General features: G+C 42.1%; 1 protein-coding gene across 1 annotated transcript in view; it reads right to left on the reverse strand.

The window, feature by feature from the left end:
- The window catches only part of LOC306709433 (myosin-14-like), a 28,942-nt gene extending 6,030 nt beyond the window's left edge, over positions 1–22,912 (reverse strand). Inside the window, exons 1-35 of the mRNA XM_079177568.1 lie at positions 22,826–22,912; positions 20,940–21,258; positions 19,927–20,097; positions 16,965–17,121; positions 14,914–14,941; positions 14,329–14,428; positions 13,624–13,653; positions 13,262–13,354; positions 13,117–13,180; positions 12,901–12,999; positions 12,459–12,602; positions 11,924–12,019; positions 11,697–11,815; positions 11,443–11,595; positions 11,180–11,353; positions 10,038–10,211; positions 9,270–9,384; positions 9,002–9,189; positions 8,559–8,680; positions 8,148–8,217; positions 7,184–7,344; positions 6,600–6,708; positions 5,701–5,832; positions 5,412–5,618; positions 4,771–4,908; positions 4,568–4,691; positions 3,815–3,986; positions 3,449–3,661; positions 2,790–2,934; positions 1,935–2,141; positions 1,704–1,808; positions 1,012–1,164; positions 668–916; positions 297–509; positions 1–213 (exon numbers count right to left, since the gene is read on the reverse strand). Of these exons, the coding sequence (XP_079033694.1) occupies positions 1–213; positions 297–509; positions 668–916; positions 1,012–1,164; positions 1,704–1,808; positions 1,935–2,141; positions 2,790–2,934; positions 3,449–3,661; positions 3,815–3,986; positions 4,568–4,691; positions 4,771–4,908; positions 5,412–5,618; positions 5,701–5,832; positions 6,600–6,708; positions 7,184–7,344; positions 8,148–8,217; positions 8,559–8,680; positions 9,002–9,189; positions 9,270–9,384; positions 10,038–10,211; positions 11,180–11,353; positions 11,443–11,595; positions 11,697–11,815; positions 11,924–12,019; positions 12,459–12,602; positions 12,901–12,999; positions 13,117–13,180; positions 13,262–13,354; positions 13,624–13,653; positions 14,329–14,428; positions 14,914–14,941; positions 16,965–17,121; positions 19,927–20,097; positions 20,940–21,104 (4,803 nt within the window). The 5' untranslated portion in view covers positions 21,105–21,258; positions 22,826–22,912. The remainder of the gene's footprint in view (positions 214–296; positions 510–667; positions 917–1,011; positions 1,165–1,703; positions 1,809–1,934; positions 2,142–2,789; positions 2,935–3,448; positions 3,662–3,814; positions 3,987–4,567; positions 4,692–4,770; positions 4,909–5,411; positions 5,619–5,700; positions 5,833–6,599; positions 6,709–7,183; positions 7,345–8,147; positions 8,218–8,558; positions 8,681–9,001; positions 9,190–9,269; positions 9,385–10,037; positions 10,212–11,179; positions 11,354–11,442; positions 11,596–11,696; positions 11,816–11,923; positions 12,020–12,458; positions 12,603–12,900; positions 13,000–13,116; positions 13,181–13,261; positions 13,355–13,623; positions 13,654–14,328; positions 14,429–14,913; positions 14,942–16,964; positions 17,122–19,926; positions 20,098–20,939; positions 21,259–22,825) is intronic.
- Positions 22,913–23,101: the final 189 nt, after the last annotated feature.

The raw sequence follows: 23,101 nt of genomic DNA on the forward strand, positions 1-23,101 counted from the left end.
CTGTTTGAGGAGCTGCTTCCTCTTCTCCTCGCCCAGCTCATCGCGGCCGTGCAGCTCCCTCTCGTGCTGCGCTCTCAGGGCCTGAGTGTTGACCTCCAGACGCAGCTTGGCGTCCTCGGCGACCTGCAGCTCGTCCTCCAGCTCGTCCATCTGGGTCCTCATCTCGTCCACCATGGCCTCCAGGCCCCGCTTAGCCTTGTCCAGGTCGTGGACCTTGAAAAGAAGATATGAAATCAGGAAATGACGCCTGTGATTAAATAAAATGAATCATTTGTGGTCAGACGTTTTCCTCTTACGCTCCTCCCCACGTCGTCCTTGGAGCTGATGAGGTCCTCCATCTCTCCTCGGAGGGCCTTCACCATCTTCTCCGTCTCGTCCAGAGCGTCCTGGTTCTCCTCCAGCGCTCTGGCCAGAGCCAGCGCCCTCGTCTCCTTCTCCCTGGCCTCCGCCTCCGCCCGATCGCGCTCCTCCGCGAACTTGCAGGAAATGGCGCGCTCCTCCGCCAGCATCTGATAGACGAAGAAGATCACGGGACGTTAGACGTAAAAGGACTTTTGGAGCGTTTTTTAAACCAGTGACGACCTGGTTTTTATAACCAGGGTGTGCTTTGCAGTGTGTTTATGTGCATGTTAAAGGTGAGCAAGACGCAACAAAAGTATCTTCAGACCTGATCAAACTTCTTCTGCTTCTTCTCCAGGTTGGACACGAGCTGCCGCTGGCTGTCCAGGTCCATGAGGACGTCCTCCAGCTCCTGCTGCATCCGGCTCCGGCTCTTCTCCAGCTTGTCGTAGGCCGACGCCTTCTCCTCGTACTCCCCGTTGGCCGCCTCCAGCTCGCGCTGCAGACGCTTCTTCCCCTCCTCCAGCAGCTCCACCGTCCCGGACGTCTCGTCCAGCTTCTTCTTGTAGTCGGACAGCTGACGGGAGGCGAAACGACGAGAGCTCGGGTGAGTTTGTGACACCGCGCTGCTTTGTCTCCGACCGACTTGTCTCGTGACTTGAAGTTACTGACCTGCATGTTGAGGCTGGAGACCTGCCTCTCCACGGCGCGCTTGGTCTCCGTCTCCTCCTCCAGCTGCTCCATCAGGCTGTTCCTGTCCTCCTCCATCTGGCGGAGACGTCCGGACAGGTTCAGCTTCTGACGGGTCTCCTCCGACAGCAGCTCCTAGAGGAGAGATGAGGAGAAAAGGGGTCAGTTTGACGGCAATGTCGGTCGGACCGCCATCTTGGTTCAGACTGAAATATCTCAGAAATGAGACATTCATGGTTTCCAGAAGATGTATCCTCACAGCTTTAGTGATTTTCTGTCTTTTCCTTTTGAGTTGTTTTCTTTGAAGTTTCTTGACAACTATTGGATGGATTGTCGTGCAGCTTAGAACATTCATAGTCCCCAGAGGAAATCCCTTTGACGCCGAGACTTTTCATCTTGCGCCATTATCAGATCAAACGTTTTGTCAATTACTGTTTTTCATAACTTCTGATTTTCACATCAGCCTCCATCATACGAGGGGTTTGGTGCTAATTGGCAAATGTTAGCATGCTAGCATGCTAATCTAACATAACACCTGCTAAACATGAGCATGCTAGCTATGTCGTTGTTGCGAGCGTGTTAGCAATGCCGCTGTTAGCATTTAGCTCAACACAGGACTACAAAACAGAACTACAACTCTGTAAACAGGTGATTATATCTGCGGCGTCCCTCACCTGAGCATCCTGGAGCTGTGAGGACAGACTGGAGACGTCTTTGCTCAGCTTGATGTTCTTTCCCTCCGCGTCGTTCAAAATACCCGTCACACTGTCCAGCTCCATCTGATGAAGACGAGGAGAAAGAAAAGGAGACAGAAGAGAAGGAGTACAAATTAAATGTTGTCCTACATTGTCTTCTCACATATATATATATATATGTATATATGTTTCTGTATTTCTACGACTCACAGTCATCTTGGAGACTCGCTCCCCGAGCTCGGTCTTCTGCCGCTCGCTCTCGTTGAAACGCGAGTGCAGGTCGTTCAGCTGACCCTCCACCTTCTTCTTCTTGTGCTCCACGTCCTGTTTGGCGCCGGCGAGGGACCGCAGGTCGGCGCTGAGGTCTGAGGACTCCTTCTCCAGAACCTGCTTGGCTTTCTCCAGACCGGCTCTCACCTGGACGGAGAAACGTGATGATAGGTGAGTGACAGAGCACCGGTCACAACACAGCAGGCCTGAGGGAGGAAGTTTAAGCTCATAAGTGAATTTTTGTGTAGAATAAAATATCAGTTTATCATATAGATAATTAATTCAGCTAAAAATGCAAAACATATGCTGGTTCCTGCTGTCCAATGTTAAGATTTTACAGATGTTTTCCTGTTTTATTTTGTTTAAAATTAAAAATTGAAGAGTTTTGAGCTGTTGGACCTGAAAAAATGATCAATTTAAAATCACCACATTCTCTGGGAGGTTCGAAAGACTTTAATATAAAACATGTTTGACATTTAAAATCTCAAAAGGATGAAAATAGTCACTATAGCTGCAGTTTTGGTCCATAACAAAGCTTAATAATAAATGTAGAGTATTCAGAGTAACAGGAAAAAGATGCTATTGTCGAATTTTTTAAATAACATTTGTAATTTCTGTGATGCACCAAAAATGATCCTGAATTCCATTCAAGGTATGAATCTTAAAACGTCCAGACCAAAGTCAGAAAATAGACCCCACTGCATACCAACCATATATATATATATACATACATATAAATATATATATATATATATATATATATGTATATATGTATGTGCGTGAGTGTGTTTATACCCTCTTGGCCTGCTCCAGCTGCTCATTGAGCTCCTCCACAGCCTGGCTGTGTTTCTGTCTCAGGTCCTGGACTTGGTTCTCGTGGCCCCGTCCCTCGTCCTCGATGGCTTTCTTCAGCATGGCCACTTCCTGCTCACGCTTCGCCCTGTCGGTCACACGCCATAAACAACGACATCATCATCACCACCGCACATCTGACAGAAACACGGCCGAGAGGCTCGGTTTACAAACCTCCGCTTTTATGCAGACGACGCCGTTATTTACTTTCCACATTTTGGAAATAAATGTTGAGAAGTTGATACGTTTTTGGCTCATACGTCAAAGTTTAGCACCATTTCTAAAGGTTTTGTGCTTACTGACGCTGCTTTTCTGTTCATTGCAACTTGTTTCTGCTATACTTGTTTCTGTAACTCGTCAATTAGTCGAATACTCGGTCGTTTTGGTCGACTAGAAATGCTTTTTTATGCTGAATGACTTATTTCCAAGATACTAATCAACACATTACTGGTAAATACAACATTTAAAGTGGTGCTTTTGTGCAATTCTTTCTGCAGGAAACTCAGTTTTACAGATCTAGTCGACTAAGAACTTCTTTGCATACACCAAAGAGAATATATGTGGACCAATCGGAGGTCGTGTAAACATTCGGTGGTACGGACCGAAGCTCCTGCTGGGCGGCGGTGGTGTCCAGGCTGTCCTCCAGCTCGGTGCGGAGAGCGTTCAGCTCCTCTCCCAGATCCCTCCGAGCCGCCTCCACCTTCCCTCTCGCCGCCCTCTCGGCCTCCAGGTCCTCCTGCAGCTCCGAGATCAGAACCTCCAACTCCCGAATCCGCTTCAGCGCCGCCCCACGATGATTGCACTCCTCCTCCAAGCTGTGGACGCAAAAAAAAAGGTTCTGATATAATTTCTAATATCTTCACATCTGACTCTTCAGATTTCAGGCGTTTCCTTCCGGTCTGAGTGGAAACGTCTTTGTTTATTATTTATTATTTAACTTGGTGATGCTGTAAACGTTCTCTGCTTACCGAGCCAGTGTGGCCTGGAGCTCCTCCTCTTTGGCGGCCAGCTGGGCTCTGAGTTCGGCCAGTTGGGCCTGCAGGTCGGCGTGCTGCTCCTGGAGGTCGGCGAGCTCCGCCTCCACCTTCCTCTTGGCCTTCTCCATGTCCTGACGGCCCTTCTCCTCCTTCTTCATACGCACTGCACAGGAGAGGAGACGGTGAACCGACCTTTTACAGATGTTACGGGAAATGATTACGTTTGTTGGTATTAAAAACTCCTGTAAATCAAAGATTTTATCCTTAAAGGGCCAGCGTTTGGGATTTGGCGCCATCTAGCGGTGAGTTTGCAGATTGCAACCAACTGAAACTTCTCACGTGTGCCAAATGTAGATGTAGATACAAACGGCTCATTCTAAGCTAACGAAAACTCTTATTTTCAGGTGATCATACTATTACATATCATACTATTATTAAGAAAACATACGTAATACAATAAAATTCAATTTCTTATCGGAAACATGAACTATTTAAAATCAGACAAGATTCATTGTATTTATTATACAATATTATATTTGTTTTAATCAATTAATTAAGATTTGTTATATAAGGAAGTTGTACCACAAATGAAAATCTTCTGATTGACAGTTTTTGACTCATAAGTCCAATGTTAAAAATGATCCGCTGCATCCTTCTATTCATCCAAATAGAAGTGAGTGAAGGCGACTGGAGGCCAATAAAGATAGTTGTATTTTGAGTGTTTTGAGTGTTTTGCAGACTGACCCTCCAGGTCTGAGATCATGGACTCGTGTTTGGTCTTGAGTTTGGTCAGATTCTTGGACTTCTCCTCCTCCTCTGCCAGGTTGGAGTTTGTGTCGGCCATCCTCTCCTCCATGAGCTTCCGCTCCTTTAAAAGACATGAGAGGACACGCTTTAGTATATCGTTAATGTTAAAAACATCACGAAACACACTGAACTCTTCTTACCTTCTGCAGTTTGTTGTTCTGGTCCTCCATGACCAGAACGTCCTCCTCCAGTTTCTTCACTTTTCCCTCCACAGACACTTTCTCCAGCTGCAGCTTCTGACGGGCGTCTTCTTCTTCTGCTATGTGCGCCTCCATCAGCTGCACAGAACACAGAGAATCACGTTAAAGAAGCACATTTACTCAACGACTGGACTTATTAAGTTTGAGGCACTTTACTTCATATTTCTATCTATTTCTATGTTACTTTATACTCCACCACGTCAGAGGGAAATATTGTACTTTCTGCTGTCAGATATGAAACAGATTAAAGAAGCAAATCCTAATATTTGAGATGCTGAAAGCAGCAAACGTAAGTAAATAGATGTAATATCAGACATTTCTGTTTCATGTCATTGTAAATATGATTTCTTTGTGTTGCGTTTTTCTTTGTATTTTCTAACATTTTATAGACGAAACAATTCATGATTAATTGTGAAGAAAGATAATAAATATCATTAAAAAATATAAATCTTCTTACATTTTAAGTGATTTTTGTAAAAAATAAATAAATAATAATAATCTAATTTGTGACATTTCAAAGACTAAAAATTAAGTGATTAACTGTAAAATAAATGATATTAAAATTAACAATGTGTTCCCACCTGCAGCTGCATCTCCATCTCCTTCCTCTCGTGCTGCAGGGAGTTAGTCCGGTCCTCCTCCTCCTCCAGACGAGACTCCATCTCGTGCAGCACCTCCTCCAGCTCCTGCTTCTTGGCCTCCAGGCGAACCCTCATCTCCTCGGCCTCGGCGTACAGCTCCGTCTCCGCGTGCAGCTTCGTCTCCAGCTGGACTCGCTCCTCCATGAGCTTCAAAAAACAGACTTCTGTCACCTTAAGAACTTTTAAGATAAAAACTAAACGAGGAGATGAGAACGTGCGTTTCTTCCACCTGGGTGTGTTTCTGGGTGACATCCTTCAGCTCGGCCTCCGACTTGAGCGCCACCTCCTGCGCTGCCTTCAGCTCCTCGTCTTTCTGACCCATTTCTTCTTCTTGTCTGGTGACCTGCAGCAGTGGCTTCACCTGCACCACCAACAGTTAAACACACATGATTAATGTAGTTCATCTCAAGGCCTCACCACCAAAAACTCTGCTGACAAAGCAAAACATGCTGTGACCTAAACTTTAAGGGTTTATCTGTGGCCATGACACAAATATGCAAATATTAGCCTGCTGGCATTAGCATTAGCCGAATCACAGCTAATGTTAGCATGCTTAAGTTACACCAACGTGCTAATAATATATTCTATTTGACTTCCACGTCTTATTGTTGGATTCTCAATGTTACATGTTTTTCTCTTTAAACATTGTGTAGCATTTGTATTTATTGTGTATGTTTAAAAAATGCTTTTTTCCATCATTCTGCACCTGAAACCTGGAATAACATGAACAACAACAATCTGAATCTATCTCATCGTATTTCACTTCCAGTCGTTTTATTTGTCGTTGCTTCATTTGCTTTCAGATTTAACTGCTTTTTTTATTCTTATGTTTTTATTCTTTCTGCTTTTTTATTGCTGTATTAATTGAAGTCTCTCGGTTGCCTGAAACTAAGCCCTGAAACAACTGTTGGGTGCTAACGTGCTAACACTTAGCACGTTAGAATATTAGCATGCTAACATGTTTAGCATGTGTGACATCTAACTTGTGACTTTATTTATATCTTTCTTATGTACGTGAACATTGTGTGTGTGTGTGTGTGTGTACGCGTGTGTGTGAGAGAGAGTGTGTGTGTGTGTGTGTGTGTGTGTGTGTGTGTGTGTGTGTGTGTGTGTGTGTGTGTGTGTGACCTTAGTGAAGAGCCTCCACCACTGCCAGTTCTTCAGTTTGAGGTAACAGGCGCAGTTCCTCTGGATCACCTTCATGGCGGTGAGCTGCTGCTGACGTTTATTGAACGCCCTGAAGAAAAAGATTAAAATATTATTATTATTATTATAAAGAGCAAGAGGTGGAAGAAGTACTCTGACCTTGTACTTCAGTCAAAGTAGTGATACTACAGTGTAGAAATACTCTATTCCTGCAGGTCAAAATATACTTAAAGTAGCAAAAGAAAAAGTATGCAAAATAATATATATATTTATTATATCACTGTATTATAATTGTTGATGTATTAATGTTAGAATAACTAATGTTGCAGCTGGAAAAAGCGGGTATACTTTATATACTGGGTAGCTTTGTAAATCCCCCCCATGATCAATAAAGTTTTATTTTAATCGATGTTATGATTTATGTTTTGATTATATTTTGTATTGTCATAGTGCAGCAAACAGAACAACAGTAAGTTCCTTCTGAAGTACAGCGGAGCAGAGCATGGAAATACTCCAGTGAAGTACAAGTACCTCAAACTTGTGTACTTGAGTATTTGTATTCTTACTTGCGGGCCAGGAAGCCTCTGGCTTGAGCCTGGAAGGCGATGATGACCACGGTGAGTTTGAGGTCCCGCTCTTCCTCCAGCTGAGCCAGAACTCCCGTCCTGAAGAACATCTTACTCTGACCGATACGGTACAGGTTAGTGTCCAGGTCCAGGTGCTTCACCTGAGGAGAGGAGTGGTGAGGAAAGGAGGAGAGGAGAGGAGAGGGAAGGAGATGAGGAGGGGAGTGGTGAAGGAAGGAGAAGAGAGGAGACAGAAGGATGAGAGAGGAGAGGAAAGGAAAGGAGAGAAATTAAGGAGAGGAGAGGAAAGGAGAGAAGTGGAGTGAAGGAGAACAGAGGAAAGGAAAGGAGAGAAGTGGAGTGAAGGAGAACAGAGCATAGGAAAGGAGAGAAGTGAAGGCGAGGAGTGTGATCAAAGAGAAGAATCTGAATCTTCCTTTTTCAAGTAAATTCCTGTTGATCAGTTTTTGTTACGTTTGGGCATCTCTCCACATATTAAAAACATTATTATAGTAATATTATCAATACTGTTATAGTAATATTATCTATACTGTTATATTAATATTATCTATACTGTTATAGTAATATTATCAATACTGTTATAATAATATTATCTATACTGTTATATTAATATTATCTATACTGTTATAATAATATTATCTATACTGTTATAGTAATATTATCTATACTCTTATAATAATATTATCTATACTGTTATAGTAATATTATCAATACTGTTATAATAATATTATCTATACTGTTATATTAATATTATCTATACTGTTATAATAATATTATCTATACTGTTATAATAATATTATCTATACTGTTATAGTAATATTATCTATACTGTTATAGTAATATTATCTATACTGTTATATTAATATTATCTATACTGTTATATTAATATTATCTATACTGTTATATTAATATTATCTACAGCATAATAACTTCTCAGGCTCACCATCAGACAGCACGCCTGCTTCCCGTCCATGAAGCCCTTCGGGATGGCGCTAGCAGCCAGAATCTCATATCTGCAAAACAAGAAACTCTTCAATGAAGTATGAATATGAATAATAGATAAATAACTTACACACAAGTCATTGAACTAGTGTTAGTATGGGTGTGACCTCTAGTGGTCACATTGAGGAACTGCAACACTGCATTTAAATGAACGGCTCAAACACTGAATCTCCCACAAAGATGATGCTTTTTATTAACATGTATTACATGAAACAAGATAAAAGACTATTACATATAGAGTCACCATTAGTGCAAACAAAACTATGAATATGTTCTTCCATATCTCTTAATAATAGATAATGATAATAATAATATCAAATCTGTGTAGATGTGGTCTCAGACGTCTGCTCACCTCTGTCTGAACTCCTGGAACACGATGCGGTTGGGGAACCCCTGCCTGCAGATGCGGATGCCCTCCAGCACGCCGTTACACCGGAGCTGCTCCAGAACCAGGATGGAGTCCATCTTCCCCGCCTGCAGCAGAGCAGAACTCAGTCTCCGTTCTCTACCTGCAGCTTCAGCTCAAATTAAATCATTTTGTTCTGGAAACGTTTATGAGACAAAACTCGAGGAGACACTAAAGAGAAAAACATTGTTTTTAATGTTCTGCTCAATTTAGAGAGTTTGGTTTATTCATCTTCCATAACTCGTCTTTGTCTGTTTGTAGATTTCTACTAAATTCACCAAAAGTTACTGTTACATAGAACAAGTAATCCTCTTAATGTGAGTAATGAACTGGTGAAGTTTCATGGTGATACCCATGAGTTTAATATGTTTTAATATAAAAGCGCTCACCCTCTTCTCGTGGTTGGGGATGATGCAGCGCACGAAGTTGGGCTGCGTGTTGTGCAGCGTGGTCATCAGCTTCCCCAGAGACTCCTTGTACAGCTGGCCGACCGTGCGGAACATGCCCTTCTTGGATTTGGTGGGCGCCGAGCTCTCCGACATCTTGGTCATGGTCTCCAGACCGACCACTCGATCCGCTGTGGAGAGATTCAGAACCACATGTGATTACTTAAGAGACTCAGAGAGAGAGAAGCCGCGTGGAGACGCGAGGACTCACCGTCTTTCCACAGGTCCTGGATGAAGTTGCTGGAGGAGTTGTTGAGCAGCGTGGTCACGTTGTCGTTCAGAGGGTCCATGTTCTTGGTCAACCAGCTGGCTGCGTTGTAGTCCACCTGGAAGTAAACGGAAGTCCTGTTTGTTATTTAAGTCTTATTGAAAAAGACCACAACCAACAATGTCGGTCTCTCAATACTTTCTGACTTCCTGTCTGCGTCTCTAAACTCCACCGGTTCCTGCTGAGGATGTCTTTAAAAACACCTCACTAATATAGAGTTTCACTGAAGTTTTTTGGGACTATTTTCATCATCATTCTCCGGAGAGCATGAATATTAACCATCAATGTGTTTGTCCGTCTCTCAAGACTAAGAATGCATCTTTAAAAACTCACAGACGCATCGTTTCATTTCCCCCGAATATTAACGACAACCATCGACGTGTTCGTCTGTCTCTAAAGATTATAATAAATCTCATAAATACAGGTTAGTGTCACAGAAAGTTTGATGAAATTGTTTATTTGTTTGAGACTATTCATCCTCTGGAGATCATGAATATAAACGACTCCATCTCTCAAGAATAAGAACAGATCTTTAAGAACACCTCACTAATATATAGTTTCACTTCACTGAAGTTTTTTATCCAACAACAGAGAGAAACAGTAACTTTGTTGGGGACTATTTTCAGCGGCGGATGTATCCACATTCCTAGTGAGCGTTCGTGTCAGCGTGAGGCTGTGTGTGTGAGTCCTGCAGCCTGCAGGGACGCTCACCTTGCCGGCGTAGTGCATCACAGTGAACATGAGTTTATCTTTGTGCTGTTTGGGTTTGGAGAACTTGACGTGACCCGTGTGGGTGTTCATCAGCTTGTCCACGAAGGAGACGTCGGTGGCTTTGGGGAACCAGCACTCCTCGTCCAGCAGGGCCAGGATGCCCGGAGGGTTGTTCTGCAGGACCGAGAGGGACACGGAGAGAACGTCTTTTTACTTTTGTTCCCCGATCGGGGAATATATCAAACATATCAAACAACAAACTATTTGAACGTTTAGATTTGGGGTTTGAATTAAATCCCTTGAAGTCACTTTTACTGCTTCTCACCATCTTAATCCTGCAGCGGTCGACTGCAGCACAGAAACATTATTCATTGTTTCAACATTTGATTAGACGTCATGTTGCTTTTTGTTGCATTCATCAGTTGTGCAAATCTGCAGTTGATTTTGTTTGCAATGTGATACGTAGATTTAGTCACAGTCAGCAGACTTTCTTTCCTGCTTGGACTTAAATCTTTATTTTTTATACTAAAATATCATATTGTATATTTTATTTTTTTACAATATTTTTATTTAAATTGTACTGGACTTTAGAACTTCCTGCATTAATTACATTTTCCAGCAAATTTCCTATTTCATCCCTATTTTTTAAAACTCTAATATCATAAATAAAGTACTTTTAAAATATTTCTTTATATTTTAATTGTACTGGACTTTTTAGGACTTCATGCAAATTAAATACATTTTTAAAAATACTTCAGTTTTTACAGAATACTGTAAGGAAATGTAAGGATATTTTTTTTACAAACTGTAAAAGGGTCGATTGTTATACGCAGTTTGTAACAAATGAACAGAGGAGAGCAACAAATGACAACAAAATATGGTGAATGCAACCTAAACAAAGTGACTATGTTTAGGTTGCAACAAAACCGAAAGTTAGGTTGAGGCAACAACCAACAACCAACAACCAACAGCCAACCCTTAGACTACATTGTGTGACTATTTCTGGACCTGCCATGAGCCGGTGCTGCTCAGCGACGACCTTCCGTCGTCTCTTTCTGAAGTGTAATTCCTAGAGCGCCACTATGCTTCACTATTAAATCAATCAAACATGTCAGACGCGTGGGCATCAAACGTCAACCGACCGGCCTCTCGATGAGCTCGATGCAGGGCTGCAGGTCGAGGCCGAAGTCGATGAAGTTCCACTCGATGCCCTCTCTCTTGTACTCCTCCTGCTCCAGGACGAACATGGTGTGGTTGAAGAGCTGCTGCAGACGCTCGTTGGTGTAGTTGATGCAGAGCTGCTCGAAGGAGTTGTCCTGAAGCCGGGGAGACGTCGAGAGAAGATTAGAGAACGACACGATGAAACGGAAAACAACACGTTTGGCTTTCGGTAAAAGTCGCTCACCTCAAAGATCTCAAAGCCGGCGATGTCCAGGATGCCCAGGAAGGAGGACGACTGCCTCTTGCTCTTGTCCAGCGTCTTGTTGACTCTGGCCAGGATCCAGCGAAACAGGCGCTCGTACATGGCCTTCGCCAGGGCCTCCACCGCAAAATCTGCCTGCACGGAGAAAGTTTAGGATTCATTCTGGGATGTTTTTTTTAGCCGGAAAAGTGATGCAACAAACGGGTTCCGCATCACGAGGTCTGGGTTTCCGTTACCTGCTGCTTGGTCTGCGCCTTCTGCACCACCTCCCTGCCCACTTTGATGCGAGGGGTGAGGATGGCGCGGGTGAAGTCGGTGACGTTGATGCCCTGCAGGTGGCACACCTTCTGTGCAGCTGGAGAGGGTTGATGGGTAACAGGAGACAGAGGAGGTCAGACACACGGGTCGAGGGTTCATTCACAGAGCCGGCGTCGGTATTTTCTATCTTATTTTAAACGGTTACCGGTGTTGTCGGGCATGGTCGCCTGCTCGCTGTTCCTCTCCTTCTCAAACTTGACGTTGCCCAGCTGGAGCACCGTGGACACAACCTTCATCATCCCTGCAGCGAGCGAGGAAGAGGAGGGAAGACAACACAGTGAACGCCCAAAACTACATTGAAGTTGGTGTGTTGTATACTATTTTGTAAGTCCTTTAATAACACCTGGAGGGGATTGTGAATAGCTGCACCGAAGAGGAAGTGAGCTAATAGTAAACAGGGGAACAGGAAGTGATGTTCAGGAAGTTTCCTTTTCGCCTCATCGAAAAGTCAAAAAAAGTTACCTCCTAACGTCTTTTCCTAACCACTTTTCCTTGACCTCAATGGAAAACGTCATGAGGTTAAAGATATGAAGGTGAATTCATGAGTTAGGAAAAGACAACCGTGGAGCTCAGAGAATCCTATTATCACTAAACTACGTCATTATGATACGACGGTGGACGTCACCGACGTAGGTCTGCCTATATGTGCCTATGGAGCTGCTTCTGGCAGCAGGTTGTACCTATCCTCTCCTCCTCGGTGAAGCCCATGATCTCCATGGCCTCCAGAGTCTCGATGAACATCTCGTCGTCCTCCTGACCGGAGATCTCCACGTGGCCGGCCACCAGGAAGCGATAGCTGCTGAAGTCCTCCAGCAGAAGCTCCTCTAAACACACAAAGCAGAAAACGTCGGTTTCATCTTTCAGTCGGAAAAACTAATATTTCAGATTTAGTTTTTCCCAGACATTTAGCTTAGCTTAGCGTAAAGACAAGAAGCAATTTGAATTGTGTGTTTTTATGAAGAAGAAAAACACATAATAGAAGACTATAACACAGTAAAAGTATAACATTTAGAGTTTTTCCTTTTCATATTGAACCAGTCTGAGTTCTGGACGTTCGGGGATAAAACTGACTCTGCAGAAGATCATTTCCAACGTGTGTCACACCGACTCGTTCCTGCTCACCCTTCAGCTTGTCTTTGGCTCCGGCCACCATGTAGTAGAAGATGTGGAAGGCTCTCTCGGTGTTGCCCTGCCGGATACAGCGAGACTTCTCCAGCAGGTCTGATCCGGTCAGGAGATGGTTAAGCAAGATAACCAGGTCTGCTTTCATGTTAATACTTTAAACACAGCGGATTATATTTATATATATATATGTGTACTCGATCTAGAAGAGGATACAGGTGTCGATGTTGGCCCCGACCAAATAGCCGGTCACATCGAAGTTGAGCTTGATGAACTTTCCCTGTGGAGACGACAGCAGCGACGTGAGACACCGTAAACGTTGAGTTAAACTCTTAAACCGATTTAAAAAAAAGAAACTCACAAATCGAGAGGAGTTGTCGTTCTTGATGGTTTTGGCGTTTCCAAACGCCTCCAGGATGGGATTAGCCTGCAGCAGCTGCTTCTCCAGCTCCCCCTGCAGCCCACACACAACGCCACACACTTTACTTTGCTTGAGTGTTTCCAAAAGAAGAGTATTTTTACTGCAGTAAAACACCTGGATATTCCTCCACCACCCTCCCCACCACATGTGCTTATGTATTTGTCAGTATTCTGTGTATTTAACGGTGAGCATGCACATACAGTAGATGTGGAGTGACATTGCATTGATGCAAACCGATAAAAAAAAAAAAAGAAGCAATGATGAGAAGAACTTCTTGTGTAAAAGCTTTTCTTTCTACTCACGTAGGCCAGAGATCCGGCCTGCTGCTGCGGCTGCAGGAAGGAACACGAAACACAAAATGTTTAGAAATGTATCTTCATGTAATTAGCTGCTACGGTTAGCATTTCCCCCAACATGACGAGCAGCAGAGCAGCAACGACTCGCGGCTCAACGAACCAACAAACAGGAAGTCTTCAGTAATATATCAGTTTTTCATATGATGGTCATCAAACCTTTAGCGGGGGAATTTACTAAAAATGTACAAAATATAAATTATTTAGGAAATTCATCAACGAGTAAAACAGCACGTCAGGTCTGATTTTTCCCAGTAAAGTAAATTACTAAAATACTTTACTGAAGTACAAATCGAAGTATTCTTCTACTACTAAATATATATGTTTTACTGCACTAAATGTATCCGACAGCTTCTCAATAACAATGCTAAACATAATGAACAAATAAATAACGACGTATTATTATTGGTAAAGGTGAGACTTTATTTATCCCTTCATGAACTTCACAAGCTCATTAAATAGTAAATATTGAGTATAAATGTGCTCCACCTCTAACAGCTGCAACATGCTGAAGATTTAAGAGTTAATTCATGATGAATAATCTCCCTCATTGAAGTTCATTATTGTGATATATTTAACTTGTATTTGTAATTCATAAGAACTATTTGAGCTGCTGGTTTAATCTTTAAGCGTCTCGATGGCGTTTCCACTCACAGGGTTGGCGTCCTTCTTGCTTTTGTGAGACGAGGCGACGACGGCCAGGTACTGAATCACCTTCTTGGTGTTTTCTGTCTTCCCCGCTCCGGACTCACCTCTGGGGGACAGAAGAGGGGGAGGCGAGGGGGGAGGACACAAGAGACGGAGGAAGAGAAGAGAGGGATCATAAGAGAGGACAGACGGGAGACGAGAGACAATGATGTTCATTAATCCGGTTTATATTTTAGCTGATATTCTGCAACAATATTCAGTTCATGACAGTAAATAAGAGCTGAAGCAAATAGTTGATCAATCGAATAGATGATCAATCAAATAGTTGATCGACAATTCTGATCACCAATTAACCGTTAAAGTCGTTTTTCATATTTCTGTTTTCTGACATTTTACAGACCAAAATAATGAACTGATCATAAATCCAAGAGTTTAAATCATTAAATATTTTTGGGTTTAAGTCTCAATGAATGAATGTAAGGAAGGAAATGTGTGTGTGTGTGTGTGTGTGTGTGTGTGTGTGTGTGTGTGTGTGTGTGTGTGTTCACATGCATGGTCCGGTGTGATGGAAAAAATGTTGTTTAGACTCACGTGCAGAGAATAGACTGATCCTCACGGTCTGTGGAGAGGGAGGGATGGAGGGAGGGTAAAAAAAGGGGGAAATGATGTGAAATGTTGACTGAGCTGAACTCATTAGTTGAAGCCGAGCTGAACACACCAAACATGAACTCTGCAGGCGGATACGCGAGAGCAAAAACAGCTCTGGGATCTCGTTCGGAGGGAGATTAGCCTCCATCGCTCCCGTCGTCTAAAAATAGCAGGTGGATGCGGAGGCTCCTCTGCTGTAATCTGGTCTCCCGGCTCCATGTATGGCCATTCTGGGGCCGAATGGAAAGAACGGAGTTGGTCTGAGGTCACCGGCGGACCATCCGGAGGCCTGACGGCACGCTCCGAGGCTTCAGCCGGGAGCTGCTCGCTGCCACCTTTGACTTCCATTCTGTAACTTTGACTTAGTGATTGTGTGTGTGTGTGTGTGTGTGTTTGCTGCTTCAATAACTACTCTAAAGAGAGTGAAAAAGCGATCGAGAAAATAATAATTGAATACGGTTTTAACACATTTTGTTTTGGAGGAATATTGTTCTCTAAATCAACATTTTTTAAACGTCACCATTTCCCCGTGAACTGTACAGTAGTTACAGTAGTACTACTACTAGTACTACTACTAGTAGTACAAGATGAATATAGTTCAAGCCTGGTCTCTCTCCCATGGACTGTATATGAGAGCTGTGACTTCAGTTCTGCATTTTGGCCGTCGCCATCTTGGATTTTTGCAACCGGAAGTGACACGAGAGGGCGGAGCTAAGAACAACCAAACGCTGAATAAAACATTTTTTAGGCGACCATAAATGTTACAATGAACTTTCATGAAGTGAAAACACTGTGAAAAGGTTCAAGTTGTAAGAATAAAAAACAGATAACTCCCGGACGTCATTGTAACGACCTGTCAATCACTGTGTAGCCCCGCCCCCAAGCACACCCTGCTTTATGGTCTGTTTGACTCTAAATGGAGCATAATGAGCTACATTCTGGGCTTCTGTAAACATGGCAGTCTGTTTTGTATGTAGATATAAACGGCTCATTCTACGCTAACGAAATAAACAATTCCTATTTTCAGGTGATTGTACACTAAAGAAAACATACTTAATCATATTATATTCCATTTCTGCCAATAGATCCCCCTAAATGCAACACACTGGCCCTTTAATTAAATAAGAATAAAACCGTTACAAGCATTAAACTAATTAAAAGCCAAATACTTGCAGTATTGCAGTAAGAGCCAAAAGACATCCGTCAAAATCATCTTTAACTTTATTTATTATGCTTTCTGTTTCTTTTTTGGGAAATTAATTCAGGCTTTCACTTACATGAAGGCGTCAACCAACTGTTGTGCAGAGCGGAGATATTAATAACGTACAATGTGTTGTATGTGCACAACAACACAGAGGCTCCGTAGTCCACTTCTCTTTTACGCCTTTCCACCTTTACAAAGTCACAGCAGACAAGATCCACTCCTTCCTTTCTTACCTTTCACAATAAAAGCCCTCAACATAAAATATTCACAGGTGAGTATTTCAAATTTTAAGTGTTGTTTATTTGTCTCGTCCACGTTGTGTAAAATATGAGTGCAGGGAGGTGCTGAGCGAGTCTGTAACCATAACTTTACAGAAAAATGATTTAAAGGAAGGGTTGGTGAACGCTAGATTTAAAAATAATAAAGTCTGACAGCAACTAACAGCCTGTTCCTCCAAAGACACGGCCCCAAAATGATCATTATGCATTTTAACTATCAACATGGCTGCTGTTAGAACTCACAGCTTTAAACAATCACCAAAACTACAGCGTTTATCGTAGCCATAAGATGTCAAAACTGACATTATTATTGGATTTTCATCTTTCCAGGGGCCCTTGAACACATCATGTGTGGACGCTTTGGTCAGAAAAAGCAGCCAAATTGAAGCTAATAATGTTGATATTTCTTCAAAAACACTTAATCCTACATGAAAAATGTAGGATTCCCTCTTTTAAATAAGAACCAGATGTATATTGTATATTGGTGATTAAATATATCATATAACAGTCACCTTGCATCATGTTCCTGTAGGCGTTGTCTGTGATGGAGTAGATGTGAGGCGGCACCTCGTGGCGTTTCTTGCCCTTATACATCTCGATGATCTTCTCCGAGTAGATGGGCAGCATCTTGTAGGGGTTCACCACCACGCAGAAGAGACCCGAGTACGTCTGTGGGAGGAGACCAGTCACTCTACAGTGGTCCATCTGGTTTGTTCATGACGTTAAACATTAAACGGCTATTTTTTTATTCTTTTTGCAGCGTTTTTAACCAAAAAAGCGCCACAAATGTCTGCCATCCTAACAATCGCAGACACTTGCAGCAGTTGCATTGCTTTGGTCTGGTTTTAATCTTGACCGATTGCTTACAGAAACTTTGGGTTTACTGGCTGTGCAAAACGAAGAAGGGGTTCATTACCAAAAGGAAAAAACACCGTCAAAAAAACATTTTTTACTGCTTTTAAACGCCGCAAAAAGCAGCGTTCTTAACATAAATCGTGTGAAAATAGAGGCGTTTAATGGCACTTTCGGCTTTTCACACTATGTCAGTGGTGCATTAATAACATATAAATATATATATATATATCTATCTTTGTGAAGCACTTTGATGCAAAACCTGTACTTTATAAATGACATTTTTGCAAGTTTTTTTAGTTTTTTGTTTACTTAATCAATTGTATGTATGCTTTTCTGTGCTTTGGTAATATTGTATCTTCAAAGTTTTGTAAGGATGGCAAGTGTATGTTATGCAGTGTGCGACTGTGAGGATGATAGTACCCGAGTTTCTCCATCACTTATGATTACTTTTTTTGTTTTCGTGTGTTATGTACTTATCGACACCGTTCACTCCTGTGGGAAATGTCAGAGATGTCTTCATTCATGTTTACCTGTCTGCGCTCGACATTTAAAGTCTCAAACAGCCGATACGGGAATTTGTGATGTTTATCAACAGATAATTAAAAGGCAACTATTTTGACAATCGATTATTATTATTATATTTTAGGAGGCAGAATCAGACGCCCCCCCGTGTCTACATCAGTGGAGCTGAGGCGGAGCCAGTGAACAGGTTTCAAGTTCCCGGGAATCAGCATCACAAACAACCTGACGTGGTCCTCACACATCTGTATCCTGGTGAAGAACGCTCTTAAACTTTAGGAAACTTAAGAAGTTCTTGACAACTTTTACAGGAGGAGCAACAGAAATCATCCTGACTGGAAACATTATAAACTGGCATGTGATGTGTACCACACAGGACAGGAGGGCTTATTACAACCACCCAGAGCATCACTGGTACACATCTACGGAGCGTCAGTGATATTGGTGATAAGAGGCGCCTGCGCAGAACTCAAATTATATTAAAAGACAAAACACCGGCAAAAGATAGAGAAGAACCTTTTCTTTGTCGTATGTGTTAATGAACTGAACATGTTGAGGGTTTGGACAGAAAAAACAGAAATCAACTGTAAAACGTCATCTGTAGACTAAGAAATTATTCAAACAATCTAGAATATAATCAGCAGATTAAATGATAACTAAACGATACAGTTTGTCATAATTTAAGTTTAGATTAAGGTTGCTATGAATATATATATTTTTGTAAATATTATCTTGACATTGTGGGTCTCCGTATCATCCTCCAGAGGGTCACAGCTCATATTCAGAGCCCAGCGTCTGAGCGTTGTTCTGGGCCGCTCGGTTACTGTCTGCTCATATATGGACTGGAGGAACCGGAGCTTCCAGTGATCTTCATGGAACTCTGTATTATTTTACATCCCCGTACCTTATTAGACTTTGTAAGACGGACTGAAAAAATAAAAAACATAAGCTGTTGATCCTCCCGAGTACGTCCTGAGCCTGTGTGTCTGCACACGGCCCCGAAACGAGGACTTTTACACCTGAATCTGGTGAACGTCCGGCGGTTTACGAGTGTTTCTACCGCAAAGTTCTCCTGATGTTTAGATTTAAAACGCGCTGCTCTTCTGTCTGTTCTCCACAGACACAAAGTCAGCTTGATTTTCATTTAACCTTCATTATTTCACCTTCAAATACAGCGTTTATGTGTGTAGACTTTTAGAAAGGAGAACACAGAGTCATCCGCAAACATCAGTACGTTTTAAAAAACTGAAATATTCAGTTTGTATTTGAAGTGGTGATGTTGAATAAAGTTTATTAAAACTAGAGTCTAAACGCAGTATTTGAGTTTGTGTTTCTTTAATAAATGTGCGTTTTGGTTCCTTGATGTCTTTAGTTGGATGTTATTTATTTTGTCACTTTCTTGAACGTTTCATTTTAAAAACACCGACAATCATTTCTGAGACAATCGTTTTGTTGCAAGTTATTGTCAAAAGTACCTCAAATGTGAGCTGTACTTGTACTTTCTACAATCTTCTGGAGAACAAAGAAGTTTTTAACTTCTACAGCATCTGGATGATACTTTGATTTTATAACTTGTGGAATTGATTAACTTTGTAGCTTCTATTTATGTTCATGTATCCGTAATATTGTTATTATTATGGTTTTCATAGTTTAGTATTAGGTACTGGTGTTAGTTTAACTTCTTATACACTTCATATTTTTACTCATTTACTTTATGTATTCTTTACTATATTTAAGTTACACTCATGCTTTTCTATTTTGCACTGGTGTCAGTATTTTCTTCATATACACATAATACGTATTACTCTATTTTGACTCTATTGTGTTTTCTTCTTCTTCTGTTGTAATCTTTGATCAATCTCTGACACAATCATTTCCTTCTGGATTAATAAAGTCTCATCTTTTCTTTCTTTCCTTTGTTCTTCTGAAGGACTAATGAGTGATTTTATTGGTATTTAGCCAAAATCATGTTTTATTGTTGTGTGTTTAAAAAAGACAATAAAGATGTGTTTCCAAAACAAATGGTTCAGGTTGGCGTTGCGGGTCCTCTCAAATACAGCAGTATAAACACGTGTGTGTGTGTGTGTGTGTGTTCCTCACATAGATCAGGCTGGAGAAGTATCTCTCCCGCAGGTTTTGGAGGACGGAGGCCTCGTTGAGGAAGGTGAGGGCGGCCATGTCCTCCACCTTGCTGAACTTGGGCGGGTTCATCTTCTGGATGTCGTCTTTGTTCACCGTCACCTTCTGACCGTTGGAGAGCTGCACCAGCACCTGCAGCCGCAAACACACACTCCGTAAAACTAAAACTCAAACCCTGCCTGGAATAAGATGACATTTCTTAAGACCAGTTCTGAATGTTGGGTTTCTCTTAAATGTACTTTGAGTATAAAGACCGTAGATTTACAGGAACTTGTAGGTAAAGTACACGAGGGGTCTTTGGGGGATTAACCCCCTCGGTTGTCTTTAGTTTGTTTAAGGTCCGGTGATTATTTGAGCGGTTTGAAGGCACAACAGGCACCGCTACAAAGTGGGCGTGCTTAGCATGTAGCATGTAGCATGTAGCAGAGCTACTGTTTAGATTCATTGATGGATGGATTTCATAATGTTATTTTAGCTTACGTCATTTCATGTTTTATAGATAAAAAAACACAAACAAATAGATTTTTATATTAAAAGTTTTTTGCATATATTGTTGAATGGGTGGACAATATGACCGGGAGGTGATCTTAACATAGTTAAAAAGGTTATTTATTATTTAATCAAGAGTTTACACTTCATGTATAGAGCGCTGCATCTTTATGGACTACTCCATTGTGATTTGGGGGAGGGGTGTGCGTCCACTTACACACAATTAATAGAAAGTATTTTTCTTTATACATTATATTCACTCTATATTGTATCAACAGGTCATTTGTTTCTGTTAGCATCTCTTCCAGTAAATAATGTTTAAGTCTATCGTGGTCTTAAATCATTTTGTTTGTTGTTGTTATTTAACTATTCGTTTGTGGTCCGTTCTATCGGGACCATTAAAGCGAGTTAAAAGTACTAAGAAGTCATGTGACTGCAGCAGCATCATGACCTGACGATGACGTCATCGTCAGGGCGAGCGTTACCTCGTCGCCCTTCTCCTCCTTGATGCTGGCGGTCTCGAAGCCGTCCTTCTCCGACGGCACCCACACCATCTTCTTGGCCGACCAGTCGGCTTGCGCCACCCCGCTGTTGCGAAAGTCGTTGTCCAAGAAGAGGAACTTGCTGTCGTCGGGGGCCGGGTCAGCCATGTTGGAAGAGTCGGTCTGAGGCTCGGCGGGGTCGATCGCTTCGGTCGGTTCAGAGGCGGTCGGGCTGACGTCTGGATCGTCGCTGGAGACTGGGTCGGCCTCTGGGGGGGCGATGGGAGTCGGGTTGACCTCTGACCTCGGTTGGAGCTCTGGCCTGCAGACAAATCAATCAAACACTGAGTTGATTGGATGAAACGGCGAGTCCTCAACGAGCTCATCACTGCTCTCAGCCAAGAAATACTGCGACGTAACGTGTTAATCATTTCGTTGCCTTTGGACGGAGCCAGGCTAGCCGCTTCCCCCCGTTTACAGTCTTTATGCTAAGCTAAGCTAATCGGCTTCTGGTTGCAGCTTCATATTTACCGCAGAGACACACGAGAGTGGTATCGATCTTCTCCTTTAAGTCGAAGCAAAAAAACAAATAAGCGTGTTTCCAAAATGTCAAACTACAACTTATAGTCTCTTAAAATTCACTTTTAAATTCTTTGATATTTCCATACAGAAATTGCCTTGTTGTCTGTTGTATATTTTTACCTTTTAATGCTTTATGGAAACGTTTGTGTATGAAATGTGCCACACAAATAAACCTTTCTTCGCTTTAACTTAATAAAAACAAAGTGTTGTGAAAAGTCTTGAGGGCCTAAAGTGCCGAAAGAAGCTGAACTTTAACAGAAAACAGAAGTAAAAGTTGTTTTTCAGATTTTAAGCATTTCTCTGTAACTTTTAATATTTAATCCTAATCAAGCGACAAAAGTTTTGAAAAACACAAAAGTGCTGGATTGACGGAGCTGACAACTCTTCACATTTTGATTTAAACAAACTTATTCCTGACATCCAGCGGAGGAGAATAAAACATCGCTCACGATCTATCGCATCGCCACACAGAAGACAAACGAGCATCAATAAAACTTTTTTTTTCTAACTCAAACTCACTCAGATGAGCTGCAATTTGGTTTCAGTGACAGATTATTGCAGATAACGGCCTCTGAAAATTTCCCTACAGCCGTGCGATGAGCTACTTACTCCCTTATCCTCGTCTCTGCCTCCTCACGCGGGCCACAGGGCTGCTTTGACCTCCCATTGAACAGCAGGCAATAAAACATGAAAAGCAGCACACAGATAACCCCTATAATCAAACAGCTCGGCTGCCATGCTGGAATGCCCATGTTTGGCTAACCCTTTGCTCCTGGTAGCTTCGGTAGCCCAAAGAGGGGATGCTAGGGACTTAGCAGGCATGCTACCTTATAAGGTGCAGCTCTATGTGTCCAGCCAAGCTTACCGTTTACACCAAAATGGTGACATGTCACAAGGTGCGTCCATGTGTGGCCGGAGCAGGTATGTGAGCGGGAATCAACAAGCAGCATCTCTTCATGGACATTTCTGACACATTTACTGAGAAATGTAACGTCAACAAAATACATTAAAAATAAAAAGTGTTAACACTTCAGGGTGATGCTGCTGGTTTTGAATTAAACTTTGTTTCTTGTAAATATTTTATTACTCTTCAGCAAACATAACACTTAATGCTCCAAGAGTGACATAAATATGACGTTTAGGTATTTGAAAGCTATTTTATGAAGTTATTTTGCATGTTTAAACAACATGAATATCTTTAATTGAACATGTATAGAAGTGTATTAATAACCACCTGTCCCCTGTATATTAAACATGTTTAAATCAGGCTATATAACATATAATATAATAAAAGTCTTCATACTCACTGTGCAGTGTTTCAGCCCTCAGTGCAGGATGGAGGCTCAACTCCAGGGAAATGAGAATATCATGTCAGGTGAATGAACTGATGATGATGATGATGATGATGCCGTCTTTCCTCCCTCCACACTATTTAAACCGGACCCGCGACACCTGGGGGTGGAGCTCTTTCTCCAGCAAAGTTAGCAGCGGCCACGAGCGACGTCCAGCCAGCCAATCACAGCAAAGAGGAGAGGTTTAATTGGTCCGCCTTCAAATTAAAAGCTTTGAATTTGTGGTTTACT

This window comes from Pholis gunnellus, assembly GCF_910591455.1.
Source record: "Pholis gunnellus genome assembly, chromosome: 17".
In the NCBI taxonomy this organism is placed as follows: Eukaryota; Metazoa; Chordata; class Actinopteri; order Perciformes; family Pholidae; genus Pholis; species Pholis gunnellus.